The sequence below is a fragment of the Trichosurus vulpecula genome, chromosome 9 (genome assembly GCF_011100635.1).
Source record: "Trichosurus vulpecula isolate mTriVul1 chromosome 9, mTriVul1.pri, whole genome shotgun sequence".
Classification (NCBI taxonomy): Eukaryota; Metazoa; Chordata; class Mammalia; order Diprotodontia; family Phalangeridae; genus Trichosurus; species Trichosurus vulpecula.
The window spans coordinates 109,663,562-109,682,840 of NC_050581.1; the positions used below are offsets into that span (position 1 = coordinate 109,663,562).

At 40.0% G+C, this 19,279-nt stretch overlaps 1 protein-coding gene across 2 annotated transcripts in view; it reads right to left on the reverse strand.

Annotated features, from left to right (window-relative positions):
• Nucleotides 1–13,662: 13,662 nt before the first annotated feature.
• PLPPR1 (phospholipid phosphatase related 1) overlaps nucleotides 13,663–19,279 on the reverse strand; it is a 344,485-nt gene continuing 338,868 nt past the window's right edge. The window contains exons 7-8 of one of the 2 annotated variants that reach the window (XM_036737378.1): nucleotides 18,535–18,666; nucleotides 13,663–14,766 (exon numbers count right to left, since the gene is read on the reverse strand). In XM_036737378.1, the coding sequence (XP_036593273.1) occupies nucleotides 14,734–14,766; nucleotides 18,535–18,666 (165 nt within the window). In that variant the 3' untranslated portion in view covers nucleotides 13,663–14,733. The remainder of the gene's footprint in view (nucleotides 14,767–18,534; nucleotides 18,667–19,279) is intronic. The other variant, XM_036737379.1, reaches the window with a different exon arrangement.

Here is a 19,279-nt window from a genome sequence, read left to right on the forward strand (position 1 = left end):
TTTGAAGTTCTCTCTTCTTGGCCTTTAAATTTATCTGCATTTTCACCTATTCTTATCTTTTCAATTCACTCAGGGATAGAAAGGTCTTTCCCTGGGCCTTAGTTTCTAATCTGTCAAATGAATGGGTTAGACTCCATGGACTCCATGGCCCTTGAGGTACCTTCTAGCCCTAAAACTATGATCTTATGACCTTGTGGCCTTTCTTGCCAAGTGGCCTTATCTTCTTTCTTCTGCTTGTGATGTCATCTTTGCCTACATCCTTTAGAATGTTGTTCCCTAAATTAAACTCTTTCATCTTCAATTTGTTCTTTATAAGCTCCTTTCCTTCTCCCTACAAACTTGAGCCTCCCCTATCTTTCCAAATCCTTTTTCTGAATTCTACAACACCCTAAAGTTAGTCTCACTTCTTTTTTCCTTTATTGTCTAACTTTAAAGAGAAGTCTGCACTTATATGCCACCTCTACCTCAGCGTGATCTAACATTCTTCAACCCCTTGGGATATGACTTCTATGCCTATCAATTTACTGAAACTCCTCTCTCAAAGGGCCAGTGACATTAATCAGCAAATCTGATAACTTTTTCTGTCAGTTCCTCACATTGAATTCTATGCAGCGTTTGAAAATGTTAGCTGCCCCCTCCTTTATAAGTCTTCCTCTCCTGGTTGCTGTGACTACTGCCCTATCCCGGTTGTCCTTGTAACATGTCTATATCCATGTCTATGCTTATGTTTATGTCTGTATGTGTTTATGCACATTACATTCTAGTTAAATAATATAGCTAGCATTTATATAGCATTTAAGGGGTGCAAATATCTCTTTTTATTCTTGTAAAAACTGTAGAAGGTAGATTAGGAAACTGAAGCCTATAGATTAATTTACTTGCTCAGGTTCACATAGTTAGTAAGGGTTTGGAGCCAGATTTGAGCTCAGATCTTTCTAACTCTTCTCACTTCCAGAGTATTTTATTCTTTTTGCATGGAGCACTCTTTTCCATCTCCTCTTATCAAATACCTACTCATCCTCTAGGGTATAATTCTCAAATGTCATGCTCTCAATGAAAACTTACTGATCCCCTCCTCTATACCCCCTAAGCACTTTCCTATGACTCTCATTATGGCACCAATCACACACTGCCTTATATTCTTATTATTACTCTGCATGAAAACATATGAGACCATAAATCCCATGAGAGGAGGGACTTTGTCTTACAATTCTTTGTGTCTCCTATTCTCTAGCATATAGTAGGCATTTGATAAATATTTGTTGATTGAAGGAATGAATGAAATTGCCAAGTGATTATGCTGTGATATGTTAGAGGTTAGAGGTAGCCCTTATTTTAAATGCAGCAGCAATTACTTTATGAAGAAATTTGCACATCATGTTCAACAGATGACCGATAAATGAAAAAAAACCTGGGAAAATTCCTATATCTTTTAGTCTACAAATGTGACAAATATTTTGCTAAGCTTTTAGCTTTGCTTGTTGCTGTTATAACATGCCTTTTGGGCTTTGGTATAATTAGAGCATAAGGAATTTAAGCTTTTAACTTCTGCATGTCAGAAGAGGTCCTGAGACCTGAAGTCTCAGAGTTTCTGCAGTCATAAAATCAGAAAATCGCATAATGTCAATGTTGGTTGGGACCTTGGGGATGACCAAGTCCAAAGCGCTCCTGAAAAAAAGAAGGGATTCCTTTACAACATAGTTGGCAAGTGCTTTCCAGCCTTTGCCTTTTCTTGAGGACCTTCAAGGAAGGGGAATTTGCTGCTTCCCAGAAAAGCCTATTCCACTTTTGGAAAGCTCAAATTGTCAGTAAGATCTTCCTCATCTCAATGTCAGGAAACCTTTTTTTTTTTTTTACTTTTAACCTCCATCCATTTTTCTTGGTTCTGGCCTCAGGGGCCAAGCAGAACAAGTCCAATCAATCTCTCTTCCATGTGATTTGAAAACATTCCTCATATCCTATAGAAGGCTTTTCTTCTCCATCCTACATACTCCTGATTCCTTCAACCAGCCCTCATATGCCATGAACTTGAGTGACTGTTAAATCATATTGGATGGCAGTGGTATTTTTTTTTTCTCTTGTAGGAACAGATCAAATCTGGTAAGATGCTTGGAAAACTGTCAAAATACTATGTAAACCATATCTTCCTCCTTCAAAACCACAACTAGCAATTTTTATCCCTGAGGCAAGTGATGTCCTCAAATCAATTTATAGGAATATCCATTTACAGTGGGGAGAGGTTGCTGGGACATCATGAGACTGCTGCTGAGGAATCTGTTTGGTGGCAGGAACTTTCATGGGGTATGGCTGCCAGGGGAAGAAATGTGATATTTGTTTTTGCTAACTACATGTTAAGCCACAGGTATTGCCACACCATCTTTAAATTTCATCACCCTGGGGCAAATCCCTAATTGTTCTATCCTAGTTACCATTCTGCTCCCCTTTTCTCCCTTTTCACCTCTTCCTCCTCCCTTCATATTCTTCGGAGCTGGGGATAATTCAAGAAAGAGGGAAAGGGAAGAGAGAAGGGAATGCGCATTTATATAGTGCTTACTATGTACTAGGCACTGTGCTTAGCACTTTCTACAAATATTACTTTACATGGTCCTTATAACAACTGTGTAAGATAAGTGCTGTTATTATCCCCATTTTACAGATAAGAAAACAGGCAAATAGGAATGAGGTTATTTGTCCAGGGTCACATGGCTCCTAGTGTCAAAATTATGCCTAAGAGAGAGTAAGGCTCAGAAGATGTAGTCAGGTATTCTTTTGTAATTAATCTTGTGACATAGTCATAAGTAAACACTTTAGCGTTCTTTATATTTAAGACCTTCAATGGCCATTGAATATAAAGAATGCCTTAAATATAAAGAATGCTAAAGGACTACACACAAGACTTTTCTAGGAGCTCTAAGTGTTTGAGGTTGGATTTGAACTCAGGTCTTCCTAGCTCCAGGCTCAGTGCTCTATCTACTGTGCCACCTACTGCTTCAGGAGGAATATACTGTATCCTTTGTATCTGAAATATCACTAACAGGCAGTCAATAAGTATTTAGTAAGTACCTGCCAGGCACTATGCTAAGCATCAGGGATACAAAGAACGATAAGAACATGGTTCCTTTGTCTTTGTATTGTTAATGTATTTTCTGCTTGATGGGAAGATCTTTTCCATCCATCAATAGCCCCATGTGACCTACTTAAGTCACATGAACCTAGGTCATGAGGGTTGTGATGCCCTCTGACCCTGAAGAAGTGTAGATATACTCAGAGGTTAGCATTTTGCTTTAGGGGCTCATTCATGGGAAGATTGTTTATGTGATGTAGCCTGATGAGACTCTGGGTAGCCGCTAAGGAGTCCCCTGGCTTTGAAAAGACCAGATATTTGTTTTGGTCAGATAGTGAGAAGCCCTGTCTGTTAATTTGCTTTATTTGCTCTGTTTATATAATTTCTGTTTGTATTTTGCTCTGACATTCAGGGTGCTGACTCTTCCCCTGAAGTAAGTGAATGATATATGTATATGTATATGTATATGTATATGTATATGTATATGTATATGTATATGTATATGTATATGTATATGTATATGTTTGGTTAAAGTGAGATTACTGACCCCCTTAAAGTTGCTTTCCTTTAGAAAAGCAGATCAAAGAACTTGTGCTAGCAGCCCTCCTATATGCTGGTGTTATTAGTCTTACACCCCCACAGTAGTTGCAAGCAACATTGTTGTAACAAAATGGCATAGTCAGTAGGATATGATTTATTTAGAGGACTTTGGTTGCATAGAAAGAAACAAGAAAAATCTCTACTAGAATATGTATGAGAATCCCCAAGAATCATTTTGGACAGATATTACCTAAATCAGGATTAGCAGCTTGAGGAATACATGTATTGCCTGGAGTGATAGATTCTAATTATCAAGGAGAAGTTATTGTGACATTCCACAATTTAGGTGAAGAATCTATACAGTTTTGTGAAAATGATAGAATAGTTCAAGTGATTATTATTCCTTGTGAAACAATACCCCTTCCGAAAACTGACCCTCCTTCTGAAATAACTATCAGAGGAACTGAAGGGTTTGGCTCTAGTGATAGAATAAAATTGGGAATTAAAGTATGAGTAAAACAGAAGCTAGATGATGTTCCAAAGGCTGCAGAAATTATAGCACATAGGAAAGATAATACCTTAACTGTTGTTTATTCAGGAGAAGATGATTTCCAAATTGTACCCTTAACTCATATATTCTACCATGAATGAGCCTATGATAGTTGGTTCATGGACTACAGAAGCATGACTGACCCTGTATTTACCCTGCTTCTGGTTATTGTCTCCTTGCTTCTTTTTGGCTGTCAAATTTGTTTGCCAGATTTGTTTCCTGCAGGCTTAGTACCTTCCACCTGTAGATGCCTGATTGCTTAAGCCAGATGTCACCCTGTGTCCACGACTATGATGTATCACCCCTGGACCCAGCGTTGACCAAGCTCCAGATGCCAGCTAAAGAACTGACCCTTCAAATGGGACTCTTGACATCTTGGGGCAGGGACAGCTCTACATCCAATTTCAGCAGGAAGTAGCTATGGAAGATGAGACCTTCATCCCCTACCCCAAGATTTTGAACCCCATTCTTTTGAGGCAGGAATGATAATATTGTTTGATGTGCTTATTTTGTGTTATCCCTGCTATATTGTTGTAAAGTTCTGTTGACACCAGTTGCCACATTGACCTATGTAAAGTTCTGATGACTCTAGTTGCCCCATTGACCTATGTAATGGATAAGAAAGATCTTGGGGCCAAATATAAATTGATAATGTGACTTTGAAGATCTTCCTGATCCATTAATGGGTCCATGTGACCTGCTTATGTCACAGGAAGCCTAAATCACATGTGGTGGGAGGAGCTTGATGAACGAGTGCAATAGGAAAAGGTGGAGAAGGAAAGAAGAGCAGTTAGAGCTGAGAGAGAGAGCAGATGCAGGCAAGGAATCAGCTAGGATTTGTGAGTGTATTTGTGGGAAGGCCCCAGCAGGGGGAAGGCTCTGAGATGGGGTGGCTCCCTGCTGTGATGTATATTAACTTCTTTGCTGCTTGGATGGATTGGACTTACTGATTTTGGGATTGGGCTTTTTGGTATCTGAATAAATGTTTTGCTTCTGTCTTCTATATGGAGAGTCTGTTATACTTTGAGATTCAGAACCACTCCAGCACACTCATAACAATAGCAACCGTTGTGACTATTGCCTTAGTGATACAGTCTTCCACACTTCCATAAAGATATACTTCATGTCATTCTCCTACTCAGTAAACTCCAGTGATTTCATATTACCTACAGGATCAAACATAAAATTATGCTTTTGTGCCATTAAAGTATGTCACAACTTGGCCCCAAGCTACTTTTCTAGCTTTATCACTGATTACTCCCAACCACATTCATTGCTGTCCAGCCATGATGGCTCCTTATTCATGGTACCGCATCTCCTTGCTTTTGCACAAGTTGTCCATAATGCCTGGAATGTACCCTCTTCTCACCTCCATCTCTCAGAAGTCCTAGTTTCCCTCAAGGCTCAGCTCAAGTGACGACTTCTATATGACCCCTTTCCTGACCCACCACAGCTGTTCGTTCTTTCCTCACCAAAATTTACATGTATGCAATATGCATATATGTATATATGTATGTATCTGTACACACATACATATATTATAATTACCTATAAATGTATTGCTATCTACCTGGCTGGACTCTAAACTCTTTGAGAGAAGGGACTATTTTTATTCTTTGATTTTGTATACTGAGGAGTTAATACAGCAGGCACTTAATAAAATGCTTATTGATTAATTGAAGGAGATAGATAACCCTTCTTTCCTGCCCAACTCTCCCCAACCTTTGCTGCTTTTATACAATCTTTTATTCAATCCTTCCTTCTGAGTAGACTCTGAACACTAATTTGTTTCTTCTTTATCCTAAACTTAATGCCTTACTTATCCCTTCCTTCCTTCCTTCCTTCCTTCCTTCCTTCCTTCCTTCCTTCCTTCCTTCCTCCCTCCCTCCTTCCCTCCCTTCCTCCCTTCCTCCCTCCCTCCCTTCCTTCCTTCCCTCTTTCTTTCTCTTTTTTGTTGGTTAAATGAAAAATTTTACTGTACTTCAGAAAATTTTCAATTCCTAATTCTCTCCCTCCACCCTCCCCCACCCTTTGAAAAGGAAAAATATGATATCAATTATATATATGAAGTCATGTAAAACATATCTTAACATTAGTCATGCTGCAAAAAAGGCAAGAAAAATAAAGAAAATTTTAAAAATTATAAAAATATCTCATAACATTTTTCATTGTAAGTCCCTTGGAATTGTCACCCACTACTTTCCAATTCATTTTCTCTATACTCTCTACATGGATCCTCCATTTGTTTGGCTTAAAATTTTAATTTCTCTTTCATTTTTTTCAAAGAATTGAAGGATATTACAACAGTAAGGGGCCATAGGGACTGTTTTGTCCCACTCCTTCATTTTTCAAATGAGGAAACAGATGCCCATTGAGGTGAAGTGGCTTGCCAAAGGCAACTCATGCAACTAATTGGAGCCAATGGACTGGAACCAAGGTCTCCTGGCTTCTTATTCCAGCACTCATTCCACTACACAACGCTGCCTGTCATTTCTCCTTGCTTTAGAATAGCTATTCTCAATCTTTTTGGTCTTAGGATCCTTTTACATTCTTAAAAATTGAGGACACGTCAAAGAATTTTTGTTCGTGTGGGTTATATCTATCAATATTTATCATATTGCAAATTAAACCATTTTAATATTAATATGAAAATAATTTTGACCTTTGAATCCCTTGAAAGAGCCTGGGGGATCTCAAGACCATACTTACAGAACCACTGTGTTAGAGGAAGGTAATATTTAAATGATTTAAAACTGACCAATTTGGAAATCAATCAAATTGGTCAATTCCATTAAAAGGCAGTGAAAAGTCAATCTGAGTGAGCTGGTCAATTCAATCAGAACTGCTGATTCTGTAGCCCCATAGATGCACACTAAAGACCATAACCTTTTGAATACAATAATGATTATATTCATGCTGCTTTCTTTTGTGGCAGCCATTTATATATGATAAATACCCATACCAGAGTCTTGTGACCAATGATTGTCAAGGTGCTTCAATCTCTGACATAATTATGCCTAAGATATAGAAGGATTCAGAAGGTATAGTCAGATATTCATTTGTAACTAACGTTGTGATACAATTATAGATAGACCCTTTAGTGTTCTTTGTATTTAAGGCCAGCAGCACGGTAGAACTGCACACAAGACTTTCCTAGGAGTATGCAAAATTTATGGGCAACAACAACAAAAAAGGGACACACAAGAAAGGCTATTCTAGAACACTGAACACCCACAGCTGTACGGATCTCACCAAAACCACAATCTCTTTTTAACTCAGAAATGACCAGCTTTGCACAAGTGGTACATAGCCTAACCTTGACAAATACTAGCTAATAATTCAACTTCTCCCAATTTTCTTGTGCTGGCTACAGACAGCTCCACTGTGGGAGCCAACAAATATTTGTTAAGCACCTACTATATGCTAGGCACTGTGCTAAGTTCTGGGGATACAAGGAAAGGGGAAAAAAACAGTCTCTACTTTCAAGGAGCTTGTGGACTAATGGGAGAGACATCATCCAAACAGCTATGTACAAACAAAATATAGATAGGATAAATTAGAGATAATTTGGAGGTTAGTGCTTTCTTCAGGTGTATTGTCTCAGGTTATTGCCTGGCAGCCTACCCAGCTTAGCTGTTCTTGATTACTTTCCTATTTTCGCACAGCTTTTTTTAAAGGAGAAATCTGCGTGGGGGTTTTTTTTTTGGTGCAACCTATCATAATGTGCAGTTGCTGATTTTCAAAAGATGCTTTGGTTTGCAGGATTAATTCAGCTGGAGAATCAGGAGAGCAGTTTGTTAACAGTTTTGGTGAAAAATTCAGATATTCAAGTAGAGTGTGTGCAGTTCCCCACTCTCACTCTGCCTTCCAGGTAACTTCAGCGTTCTTTTGATTCAAATGTATTTTCAAAGGCTCAGTTCTGGGAATTTTGAACTGAATGTACTGGTAAATCCCTCTGGACATTGATTGGAAGTTGAAGGCAAAATTTTGGTTTACCGGTTTGTATAAAAAGCCTTTAATTCCTGCCCTAGAGATTTAGTATCCCAACCTGACTAAGCTTAATTTTTCTATTCTGGACATATTCGGACAGAGTTGACTTCTCTAACTGTAGACACCAGGAGCAAAGGTGCATGTATACACTTTAAATGTGACTTCTGCTTGAGGAGGCACACACGAAGATGTTCCAACCTTGCAGATTCAAAAGGAGTTCTACATCCTTACCATGAGAATATAGTGCTATGCATCATCTAAATTTGAGTTGTCAGGCTTACAGGAGGTTTTGTTGTAGAATACTGGAGGGGACCAAAAGTCATTGAAATTAACTAATCTTGCAGAGAACAGAAAATCCACATTTAAGAAAAAAATTTGTTCTTGGAGAGGAAGCTAGCAAGTATAGACTTTTTCTAGATTCAGGAGGGGCAATCTCCCCCCATCCATAGGGATGCAGGGTTAAAGAGAGAAAGAAGAAACCAAAAGACAGTAAACCATAGAATTACAGAGCTAGAAGGGGGCTTGGAGATCATCTAGTGCCTGAAGGGTTCTTAACCTAGGGTCAGTGTGCTTATTTTTAATAACGTTTTGATAACTATATTTTAATATAAATGATTTCCTTTGTAATCCTATGTATTTTACTTTATGCTCTTAAAAGCATTATTCTAAGAAGGGGTCCCTAGACTTCACCAGACTGCCAAAGGGGTCTAGGACACAAAAATAGGTTAAAAACCTCCGTTTTAGTCTAATCATCTCATTTTACAGACGATAGAAACTTTCAGGAAGCTGGTAGTAGACACAAAGTCTCTTGTTTTTTCAGGGAAGATTCCCTCTTATCTCAACCCTGGTTCACCCTTTGGGTCCTGAATGGATCTTTCCAAAATGTTGCTGTTGTGGTGATTAGAATAGAGTATTTTGAATTAAAGGATCTGGGAAACACTTTCTCCAAAGTTTACTGTCTTCATTTGTCTTTCTATCACTGTTCTCAGTCACTTCTCAACTGTCTTCTTTCTGCTCTTTCTTCCCTTTATCCAGGGATGTGTTTGCAAATGTTTAACAACTGCACCCTGCCCCCACAATGTATACAGCACATATTTTTCAGATTAATCAGCAGTATAAGCATTTTCTCTATCACTTTCTTAAGTCTAGACAATCATTCTACAAAAAATGAATTAATCCTAGGTTTGTAGCATTTGCCAGTTTCCAGGATATATAGATGCTCACACTGAAAATTCACAAGCTGATTTGAGCTGGCCCCTGCCTTTAACCCTCATTTTTCCTTTGTAAAGAACTTCCTAACCTTCTGAAAGAAGGGGGATCGGAACCTCTCTGAAATTAACTAGGCTGGTCTTTGGATGATAAAGCATCTGTTTCGAGACTGTAATTGAAGCTTGGTTGGGTCTGACATTGCTCTAAGCCAGCCTACTCTTTGGCCGTCTGAAGTCACCTTTACAGTAACAAAAAATAATACAAAAGCCCAAATATTTTCACCTTACCATCCTCAAACCTTGAGGTTTAGTACTGCAACTTGTTTGTGATCAATTCCATGGGACTCAGTTTCCTCATCCGTAAAATGAGGGGTGGGACTAGATGTCACAGAAATCTCTCCTAGGTCTACACCTACGACTTTGTAGACACATATTTCATAAAAGTCATGCAATCACTTAATCATTAGCTGGGGATACTTAACCCATAGAACCCTTTTAAAATTACTTAAAAGGGAGCATTTTAAATGCCAAGGCTTCATTAGCAAGCTTTGGATGAGTCTGGGGGGTAAAAAAGAGCATTAGACTGAGAACAATACCTTCCCTGGACCCTTAAGAGCTGTGTGGTCTTGGACTAGTTATTTTCTTCTGAGCCTCATTTCCCTGTTATAAAACGGGCAGAATAACATTGGCTTCACCTAGTTCCCAGAGTTTCTATAAGGATCAAATGAGGTAATGTACCTATTATTTACTTCCCATGTGATATCGGACTAATTACTGAACTAAGGGCTTTGATTTCCTCAGCTATAATAGGGAGTAAGGAAGGGGAAAGAAAAGGAATAAGCATTTATTAAGTACCTACTATGTACCAGGCTTTTGGCAAGCAGTTTACAAATATTGTTTCATTTGATCCCTTTAACATGGTAGTGTTTTCGTTATCCCCATTTTGCAGTTAAGGAAACTGAGTTAGGTAGAAGTTAAAGTGATTTGCCCAAGGTCACCCAGCTAGTAAGGGTCTGAGTCCAGGTAGGACCTCAAGTCTTCCAGACTACAGGCTTGGTGTTCTATCTAGTATGCCACCTTGTTGCCTTATACGGTGAAGGGCTGGACTAGATGCCCTTTAAACTAAGATTCTAGCTCTAAATCTTTGAATCTTTGTGGAAGTGCTTTGTACCTGTAAAAGGCCACACACACGTAAGATGTCACCCCATGCCGGTTTTAGGTTATCCAGGTAATTGATGAGTGTTGACTGAACGGTTGCTCACCCCTCTGATGAGGGGTTCATTGTTAAGATGACCTCCAAACTGTGACAATGCCCAGATGATCTGTCCCATTGCACTGTGTAACTGCCTACTGAACGTTCTCAATGTCCAACTGCCACAAAGGAAGACTAGTGAAATAATGGCTGAGCCTCATCAAAGAGGGGCCTGGAAACACTAGAGTCAACTTCATCCTTCCTTCCCATAGAATTCATACCTGGAAATCTGCATGCACAGAACCGAAAAGTATGGAGGTCCGTTGAGCATCGTGAGCAAAGGAATTAACGTGAGCAAAGGAATTCAGGGATTGTAACGTTGAGAGTCGATATCTGTAGAGCATTTTGCTATTTAGAAAGTATCATCGTCAGTATCCCCATTTCATAGCCTTGGATCACCAAAGACACAGAAAGGTTAAGCTGCTTGCGTGGGGTCACGTGACTAATAAGTGTCAGATCTGGGCCTTGATCCTTCCACTATAGCATGCTTCTTCTATATACAAACTGAACTAAGAAGACTAGAATTCAAAGTCCTTCTTGATATAGACTTGTTCTTAATTCATTGACAAATTCAAGCGAATGTCACTGTTTAATGAAAGCTTTAAAGAAAAGGAAAATCTCAGCTCAGAAAACAGTGGGCTCCTCTTCTCTGTATGTCTTCAGGCAAAGGCTCAATGACCAATGATTGGGTATATTATGAAAAAAATATTCTTGTTCAGGCTAAATGGCTTCATAGATCTTTTGCAACGCTAAGATTCCATGATTCATCAAGGACAATACATATATACCTGCCCACATACATACCCATGAATACAGAGACATTTTGGGAATTCACAGTGTTGGAAGGGACCATGGATGTCACTGAGTCCAATCCATACCTGAAAAAGCATTCCCTTTACCACAATGCTGACAAGTGTTCATTGCCTCCTGAGGCAACTCATCCCACTTAGGGACAGCTTTAATTGTTGGAAAGTTTTTTCCTGCTAACAAGCAAAAATCTATTTCTCAGCGACTCCCTCTCATTGCTTCCTGGGCCAAGCAGTGCAAATCTAACCTTTCATTGACATGGCAGGCAGCCCTTCAACTACCAAGACAGTTCTTGCGCCCCCATTACATCTTCAGTTCTTTAGGATACACATTCCTAATTTGTTCAACTGATTCTTATAGCATATTCTCTAGTCTTCACAACATACTGGCTATCCTCTTCTGAATGTACCCCTTCCTCTAAAATATGGTACCTTCTTAAACTGTGGTGCTCAGAATTAAACACAGGCAGAGAGAGCTGGGCTAGTCATTCTCCTTTTCTTAATGACACCTAGGATAGCATTCAAATTTTTTTTGGCTACCATATCACATGACATGATGGAGAGCCAGCCTTCGAGTAAGAAAGGTCTGAGTCTAAGACCTGCTTCTGACCCATAATAGTTGCATGAGCATAGGGAAATTATTTAACCTCTCAGCGCCCTAAGAAATGTGATGCATTGAATGAAAGAGCATCCTGTATTGGGAGTCAGCAGACCCGGGTTCAAATCCTACCTCACTAATGTATGACCTTTGGCAAGTAGCTTAACTTTTCTTGGCTTCGGTTTTTCTTACCCTCAGAGGATGATTGAAGGACCTTTGAGGTCCTTCCCAGTTCCAAATTAACATAAGCTTGGAAACTACAGATTGTTCATCTGGATCAGTAGAGGGAGTATCCTAATTCGGAGTACCCCACGCTAATGAAACCCCAGGCCCTGACCTTCTCTCCCACCAAAAAAAGAGCACATGACAATAATCATTGACAATGATATGGTGCTTTAAAGTTTTCAAAGCACTTTATAGACATCATCCAAATTATTTCTCAGGATCATGGATTTACAGCTGGAAGGGACTTTAGAGGCCACTGAATCCAAAATCCCCAGTATACAGATGGGAATCTAAGGGTAAGAGAAGTAGGTGACTGTCCCAGGGTATCTGAATATGACTCAAACTCAGGTCCTCCTGACTCCAAAGCCAGCCCTCTATCCACTCCACCATCCAGCTGCCATCTAACATCCACAAATGTGGCTCTGTGTGTGTGTGTGTGTACATATCTATATTCAGGCCCAGGCAAGTCTGAGAATAGGGGCTTAAGGGGAGGGGAGGGAGTAAGCATTTTTATAGCACCTACTATGTGTCAGACTATCTCATATGACCCTCATAACAACTCCGTGAGGTAGGTACTATTATTTTCTTCATTTTACAGTTGAGGAAACTGAGGCAAAGAGAAGTTAAGTGACTTGCCCAGAGTCACACAGCTAGAAAGTGTCTGAGTGTCATTGTATCTGTAAAGGGCAGCACACATACAAGATGTCATTATTACACTATGCTGGAAGAACATTTACACCCTTTGTTTTAGGATGCCCAGGTAACTGATTAGTTTGGACTGAATAGTTCCGTCACCCCACTCAGACGTGCAGAAGTTCATTGTTAAGATGACTCCCAAGCTGTGACATGACCCAAATGATCTGTCAGGTCTTTCCGACTCTAGGCAGGTCTCTGTCCACGGCATCCTCTAGCAGACTTTGAAGGACATGGAATGACTTCCTGGAAAACCAAGAAGCATCTAAGGGTGGGATATGCCGACATCATCAGCATAAAACAAACTAGATTAGGCGCCAGACCATATCTAACAGTCCTAATAAATTCACTGCTTTCCCCAATTCTCTTCTCCTTCATCCCTAGCAAGAAATGTATACACATTCACTGACATGTGTAACTAGAGTCCCCTACATACACACGTATACATCCACTGACACACAGATGTATGCATTCAGACATGGGCATGGACACGTGTATACGTACATACCCCAACATAACTTGTTTCAGATACAAAAGTTCAATGGTAAGCCCCACCTGAGAGTAATCTGGATCTCTCAGGTCTAGGGCAGGTTAAGCCTGCATGGTTGAGCCTAGGGCTGATTCAGAATGACCTATCCATGCTCAGTTGGGAGGAGCCATCTGTCCCTATTAAATTTCACCACAGCTAGTCAGTGAAAGTGGAGAAAAAAATGACACAAGCCAGAATATTTTTTTTGGATAATTTTTTTTCATCTCTTTAGAAAAAAAATATGTACAAAAAAAGCTAAGAGCCAACATGGAGGTGTCAGGTAAACATTCCAAGAGGTACAGATGAGTGACTCCTCTTAAAGGAGACACTTTAGTTATCACCATGCTAGAAAAATGGGATGGAGTGAAAAATCCTAGAACAATTAAAAAGCCACAAAGTGAAGCTGTTGCTCAGGTTCCATTTGTTGTCAATGATCTAATTTCTTCCCTTTAAAATAATACTGTGCAAACTGTAAAATATTCATTTTTTCATATAAAGTCCATAGAATATGATTTACAAAACTGGCATTGAAGAGGAGGCTTGGTGCTGGTTATTCAGGAGACATGGTAGGGTGTTACAGGTGGGGTCCTCTCCGAAGATGCTGCCGTGGAAAAGTTTTCTCAGTTTCTGAGCTGTCGAAGAAGGAATCTCATGGTATGAGGGAGAATCCAGGATTCTCAGCAAAGGGCTTGGGATAGCCCAGGGCCTGCATGGAGAATGCCAGACGTGGCAGGCCAATCGATGGGCAGGTACATTAGAGGGTCAGAATGGGGTGCATCTTCTGATGTGACATCCTTTTCTTTATAATTCTTGGTTTCCCATTAACTAACACAGGCCTCCCTGCAAACTCAGAAAACATGATCGGCTTCTCGTGGAGACTTAACTAGTCTGTAAGCAGCAGTAACAGCAGTAACTGAAGGTGAGAATGAGTTGTTAGGGGAAATTTATTTCAATGTCTATAAAACTGAGAAAAGTAGGCCTGTGTACAAATATCACAAAACAACATCGACAATTTGTGGTTCGTCAGTGCACACTTGAACAAGGGAAAAAAATGTTGGTTTTTAAAATTCTGGCATAAATATGTTAAAGCTGACAAAAAAATTCAGGGTTAGCTACATCACTTCCTCATACAAAAAAATGTACAAAACATCAGCTTCTAACTAGACATAACATAATACTTGTCTTCACAGTTTGACATTTAGTAACTGTGTGTCTTGGAGTATTGAACTGGAGGGTAATTTTTAAAAAAAAAACCAGCTTCTGGCACCGTCGTCCACCTCAAGTGACTTCAGTCATGGAGGCCGAGTGATTCTGCGGAGCAAACACAAACATGTGGGCACCTGAACATTGGGTTGTCTCATTCCCCTTCTGCCCCCACACACTCCAATCCAATTGGCTTTTATGCTGTTCTCCAAACATGTCCCATACTTGTCTGTCTTTGAGTCTTTGCTCATGATGTTTCCTCGCTCCCAAATGCCTTTTCTTATTTATGTCGTGGACATTTTAGTCATATTTAAAGCCACCTCCCCCAGGAAGTCATATTTGATTCCTGGCCTCAGAGCTGGATGAGGACCTAATCCCTCCTGACTCTGAACTTCCAACTATCCTTATAATAATCATAACAATGATATGATAACATTTCTATAGCATTGTAAGATGTCTAAAGCACTTCATTATCAACATTGTTACTGTGATTCTCTTTGGATACTTGTATATTTATGTATGTGTATATATATGTAATAAATATACATACATATCTGTGCTTATATATACATATGTATATGTACATATACATATGTATATGTGTATATATATAAAAAATTCCCTTACTAGACTACAAATTTCTTGAGGTCACAGACTACATCTTACTTCTCTTTTTATTCCCTCCAGCACCTAGCATTGAGCCCTCACATAATAGGCAATGATGGGATAGGCCAGAGACTCCACTGAGAATGGCAGATGTGGCATTCTCACTGTAGAATAGGGAAATATTTCTCATTTTTCATTTCATTTTAATTTAAAGAGAGCCTTAACATAATAGCATGAATGAATGAGTGAATGAACGAATGAATGAATCTTTAGAGGGACCAAAATCAATCTGTCCTGGAAGGCAAGAGAACATTTACTCCATGGTTAATATAATATTCCTTTTAGTTTGCATGCCTTTCATTAGGGGCAAGGAGGGAGAAAAGTGGTGTAACAACTGCCTGGCATCTTAGGAAATTCTGGCTGGTGGCTTTGACATCAAAGACATTTGCCTAACCGGCAGAGGGAAACTCTTTTCTAACTAGGACAATGATGTCATAGAACCCAAAATGTGCACATCAAGACAAGCTATATCACTTTCTCATCTCAAATACGTACAGCACATCAGTATATACGTTGACAACAAGTAATGTTGTATCTTGAATTACTGAGCAAAAAGTGAATAAAATTTTGTAGCAAATGAGGGTGGGAGTGGGAGAGGTTACTGCTTTATCATGAATCCCAAAGAAACATGAAAATCGCCTACTATGATTTGTGCTTAATTTAGTTATATTAAAGGTTCATGAATTTGGGGACTGATATTAAGAAAAACAGAATGTTGCCTTTTATTTAAAAAAGAGAACACTTGGCTTTCACATATTCCTGGGAATATATTCCATGGAAATGCCCATGAAGAAGAAACCTAACTTCTTGAAATTAGGTTATGAATGAGATAAACTAACCCTCCCCCCTCCTCCTACGCCTCTGACCTCTCAGCACTTGGTATATTGGCTGTGTGAGTTTTTCAACCTCAAGTTCTTGCCAGTTTGGGCACTGGGGTAATCACAATAGAAAGAGCACTGGCCTGGCTGGCAAGAAACCTTGGCATTTGTCCTAGCTGGTCTCCTAACTGATGGATGACTTTTCAAGTCACAATTTCTCTGGATCTCATTTTCTTCATCTGTAAGTATAAATATAGATATAATGTTTTGGATCCTTATGGTCCAATTCAGCTCTGACAATCTATGACTATGGCTCACAAAATAATAAAAACTCAGAATGGAAGGAACTAAAGAGGATATTGAATTCAGTGCCACAGCTGGGCAGGAATTCCCTCCAAATCCCTGAGTCTTGCTTCAGCTGAAGATTCCCAGTGACATGGAACCCACTGACTCCAGAGGCAGCTCATGGCATTTGGAGAGCTCCAGATGCTAGGGAATTTTCCCTAGCTGCAATCTGCCCCTTTGAAACTTTCCACTTTAGAAATAGCCTGACAGCCCTAAAGTCAGAAAGCCTCCAGAACCACAAGGATATGCAGTCTAGAAGGATGAATTTAGATTATGATTCCAATCTGAAAAGCCCATAAAGTAAGTGGGCTATCTTGACTGACGTTTTATCTGAGATTCTTCAAGTGCCTTGTTACCTGTAGCATCCTGTCTGACAGGGAGGACAATTTAGGAAAGCTATTTCCCTCCCAGAGGGTTTTGATCCTAGGGGCACTGGCTTCGGAGTTTTATCTTAACTCATGATGGCCTATATAGTGCTGGGACTAGAGGTAGAAAGACATGAGTTCAAATCTCAGACTTCAGTGGACAAGAAGAGCGGAATTATGTAAGGCAAGGGGAGTTCTCTAAGATTCTCAGAGACATAATCTTGCCATTACACTTGAGCTATCTAAACTATAGATAATTTATTCTGTTTTATTTTGTAGAGGAAATGTACAAAACCTGTGTGCTATGAGTTTTGGGGAACGTCTCCCCAGAAATAAGAGCCTCGGAGGTTGAAGAAAAGTAGCTTGGTCTAGTTCCATCTCATCTGGTGATGCACCTAGATATCTTGATGAGATTAACTAGATAACTCCTACCCCACCAAGATAGTCTAAGATTAACACTGATCAGGAACAGACCTGATCTTGAGGTTATTCCATAGTTCAAACATCCCTGTTACCCTCACACGCAGGGGTGGGGGTGGGGGTTGGGGGGTGGGGGGTGGAAATCATCGGACAACCTTTCTTCATTACTCAACCTCTGAAATAAGGCAAGTGGCCAGTAGGCTAACCTGATAGGCTCCTGTTGCCTCCTGCCCTAAAGCTGTTCAAAACCCTGCTCCACATATGTGTGTATCTCCCTCAGCTTTGCCAAGCTGCTAGCCACGTGACTGTCCATCAGCTGAAGCTAATGAAATTTTTTATTTCCTAGCCTTGCCACTTCTTTTATGGACCAAATGGACCTAGGTCGAAGGAATTGCTCTCTCGGAGAATTCTAGTGATTTCCTTTACAAATGCAGGTTGGTACTTTCTCTGTTGCATTAGAGAGTTAACTCAGAGAGAGAGAGTGACTTGCTCCGAGTTCCAGGATAAGTTAATCACCAGGAAACTCATCATCATAGAGACTGCTTGAGATTTGCTACTCACACCTCCTCAGTACCCTCATTAGTTGCTTCTGCCTCTCTGGAAGGCTGGAGGGCTGAACAAAAAACTCTCTCCATAGCTTCCCTTTATAGAAGACTCAAAATATCAGCCATCTCTTCATTTGCCACCAGCTGCTCTGCTCAGCGTGGACTCCACCATCTCCATCTTCTAGCCCCACCCCCATCCTGCACACTCCTCTGCCCCCACCTTTTCAGTTTTTTTGTGTGTATTGTCTTCCTCAATTAGGTTTTAAATTTCTTGAAGGTAGGAACTGTCTTTTACTTCTTTGTATCCCCAGCACTTAGCATACTGCCTAGCATAGTAGATTTTTAATAAATGTTTATCATATCAGATTCAAATAGTGATTACGTGTTAGAGGCAGAATTGGAATCCAGGACTCTCTGGCATTGAGGAAGACTCTACCCACTACCCCACACTGCCTCTTCTGCATATTAGTGAAGGTTGTTAAGTTATAAAATGGATAGCCAAAGGAAGGTATAAAAATTGCTTTCTTGGAGGTCTTTAAAACACAATAAGGCTCTTATCTGTCAGCATGGACTTAGTATAGTCCTGTTCATAGATATTGGTGGAAATCAGGTGACCTTCTGAGGCCCCTATTTTCCCAATGATTCTTTTGTGCTCCTTCTTGTCCTAAGTATCTACACAAGTCCATCTGTGTGGCTGATGGGCAGGTTTCACAATACCTGTGCACTCAGGGTCTCCAGAGGACTTTCTACTCTGGGGAAGGCCATTAAGGGCATTTCTCGGGGATCCTCAGGTTTGGGTTTAGAAGGAGAGCCACGTGTTCCTTTGAAGTTATGTACAACACACATTCCCTGTAGGATGAGAAAAAAAGAAGTTGGTGAAAGATTGCAACCATATCCCCGATACCATTTCTGAGGGGATGGGGTCCTTCGAAGACCATGATCAGAGTAAAGGTCCTTGAAGACAGCTGAGTCCTCTCCTTTTCCTGCATTTCCCACAATGATTAGTGCAAGTTCTAAGCCCTCTGCAAATAGTTGTATGATGATGCAGTTATTCTAGCATCATCACAATATTTGGTTTTTAAGAAGCCTGTTTTGCTGGATTTGCTAGATTCAAAAAGTATCATCTTTTTGTCTTCCATTCTCCTGAAAACTTTCCCCCAATTCTTCATGGCTAGTCGTCTCTGTTCTATTTTAGAAAACAGATTTTTATTGGTATCTTTCATTTTTATATCACTCACATTTCCCAATACAGCCCTACAACCATCCCCTCTTCCCAGAGATCTATTTATTAATGATTCCTAGGTCCTTGTTGTCTCTTCCTGGGCTCTGGGTGTTTCTCTCTGTCTCTCTGTGTCTGTCTCTGTCTCTGTCTGTCTGTCTCTGTCTGTCTGTCTCTCTCTCTCTCTCTCTCTCTCTCTCTCTCTCTCTCACACACACACACACACACACACACACACACACA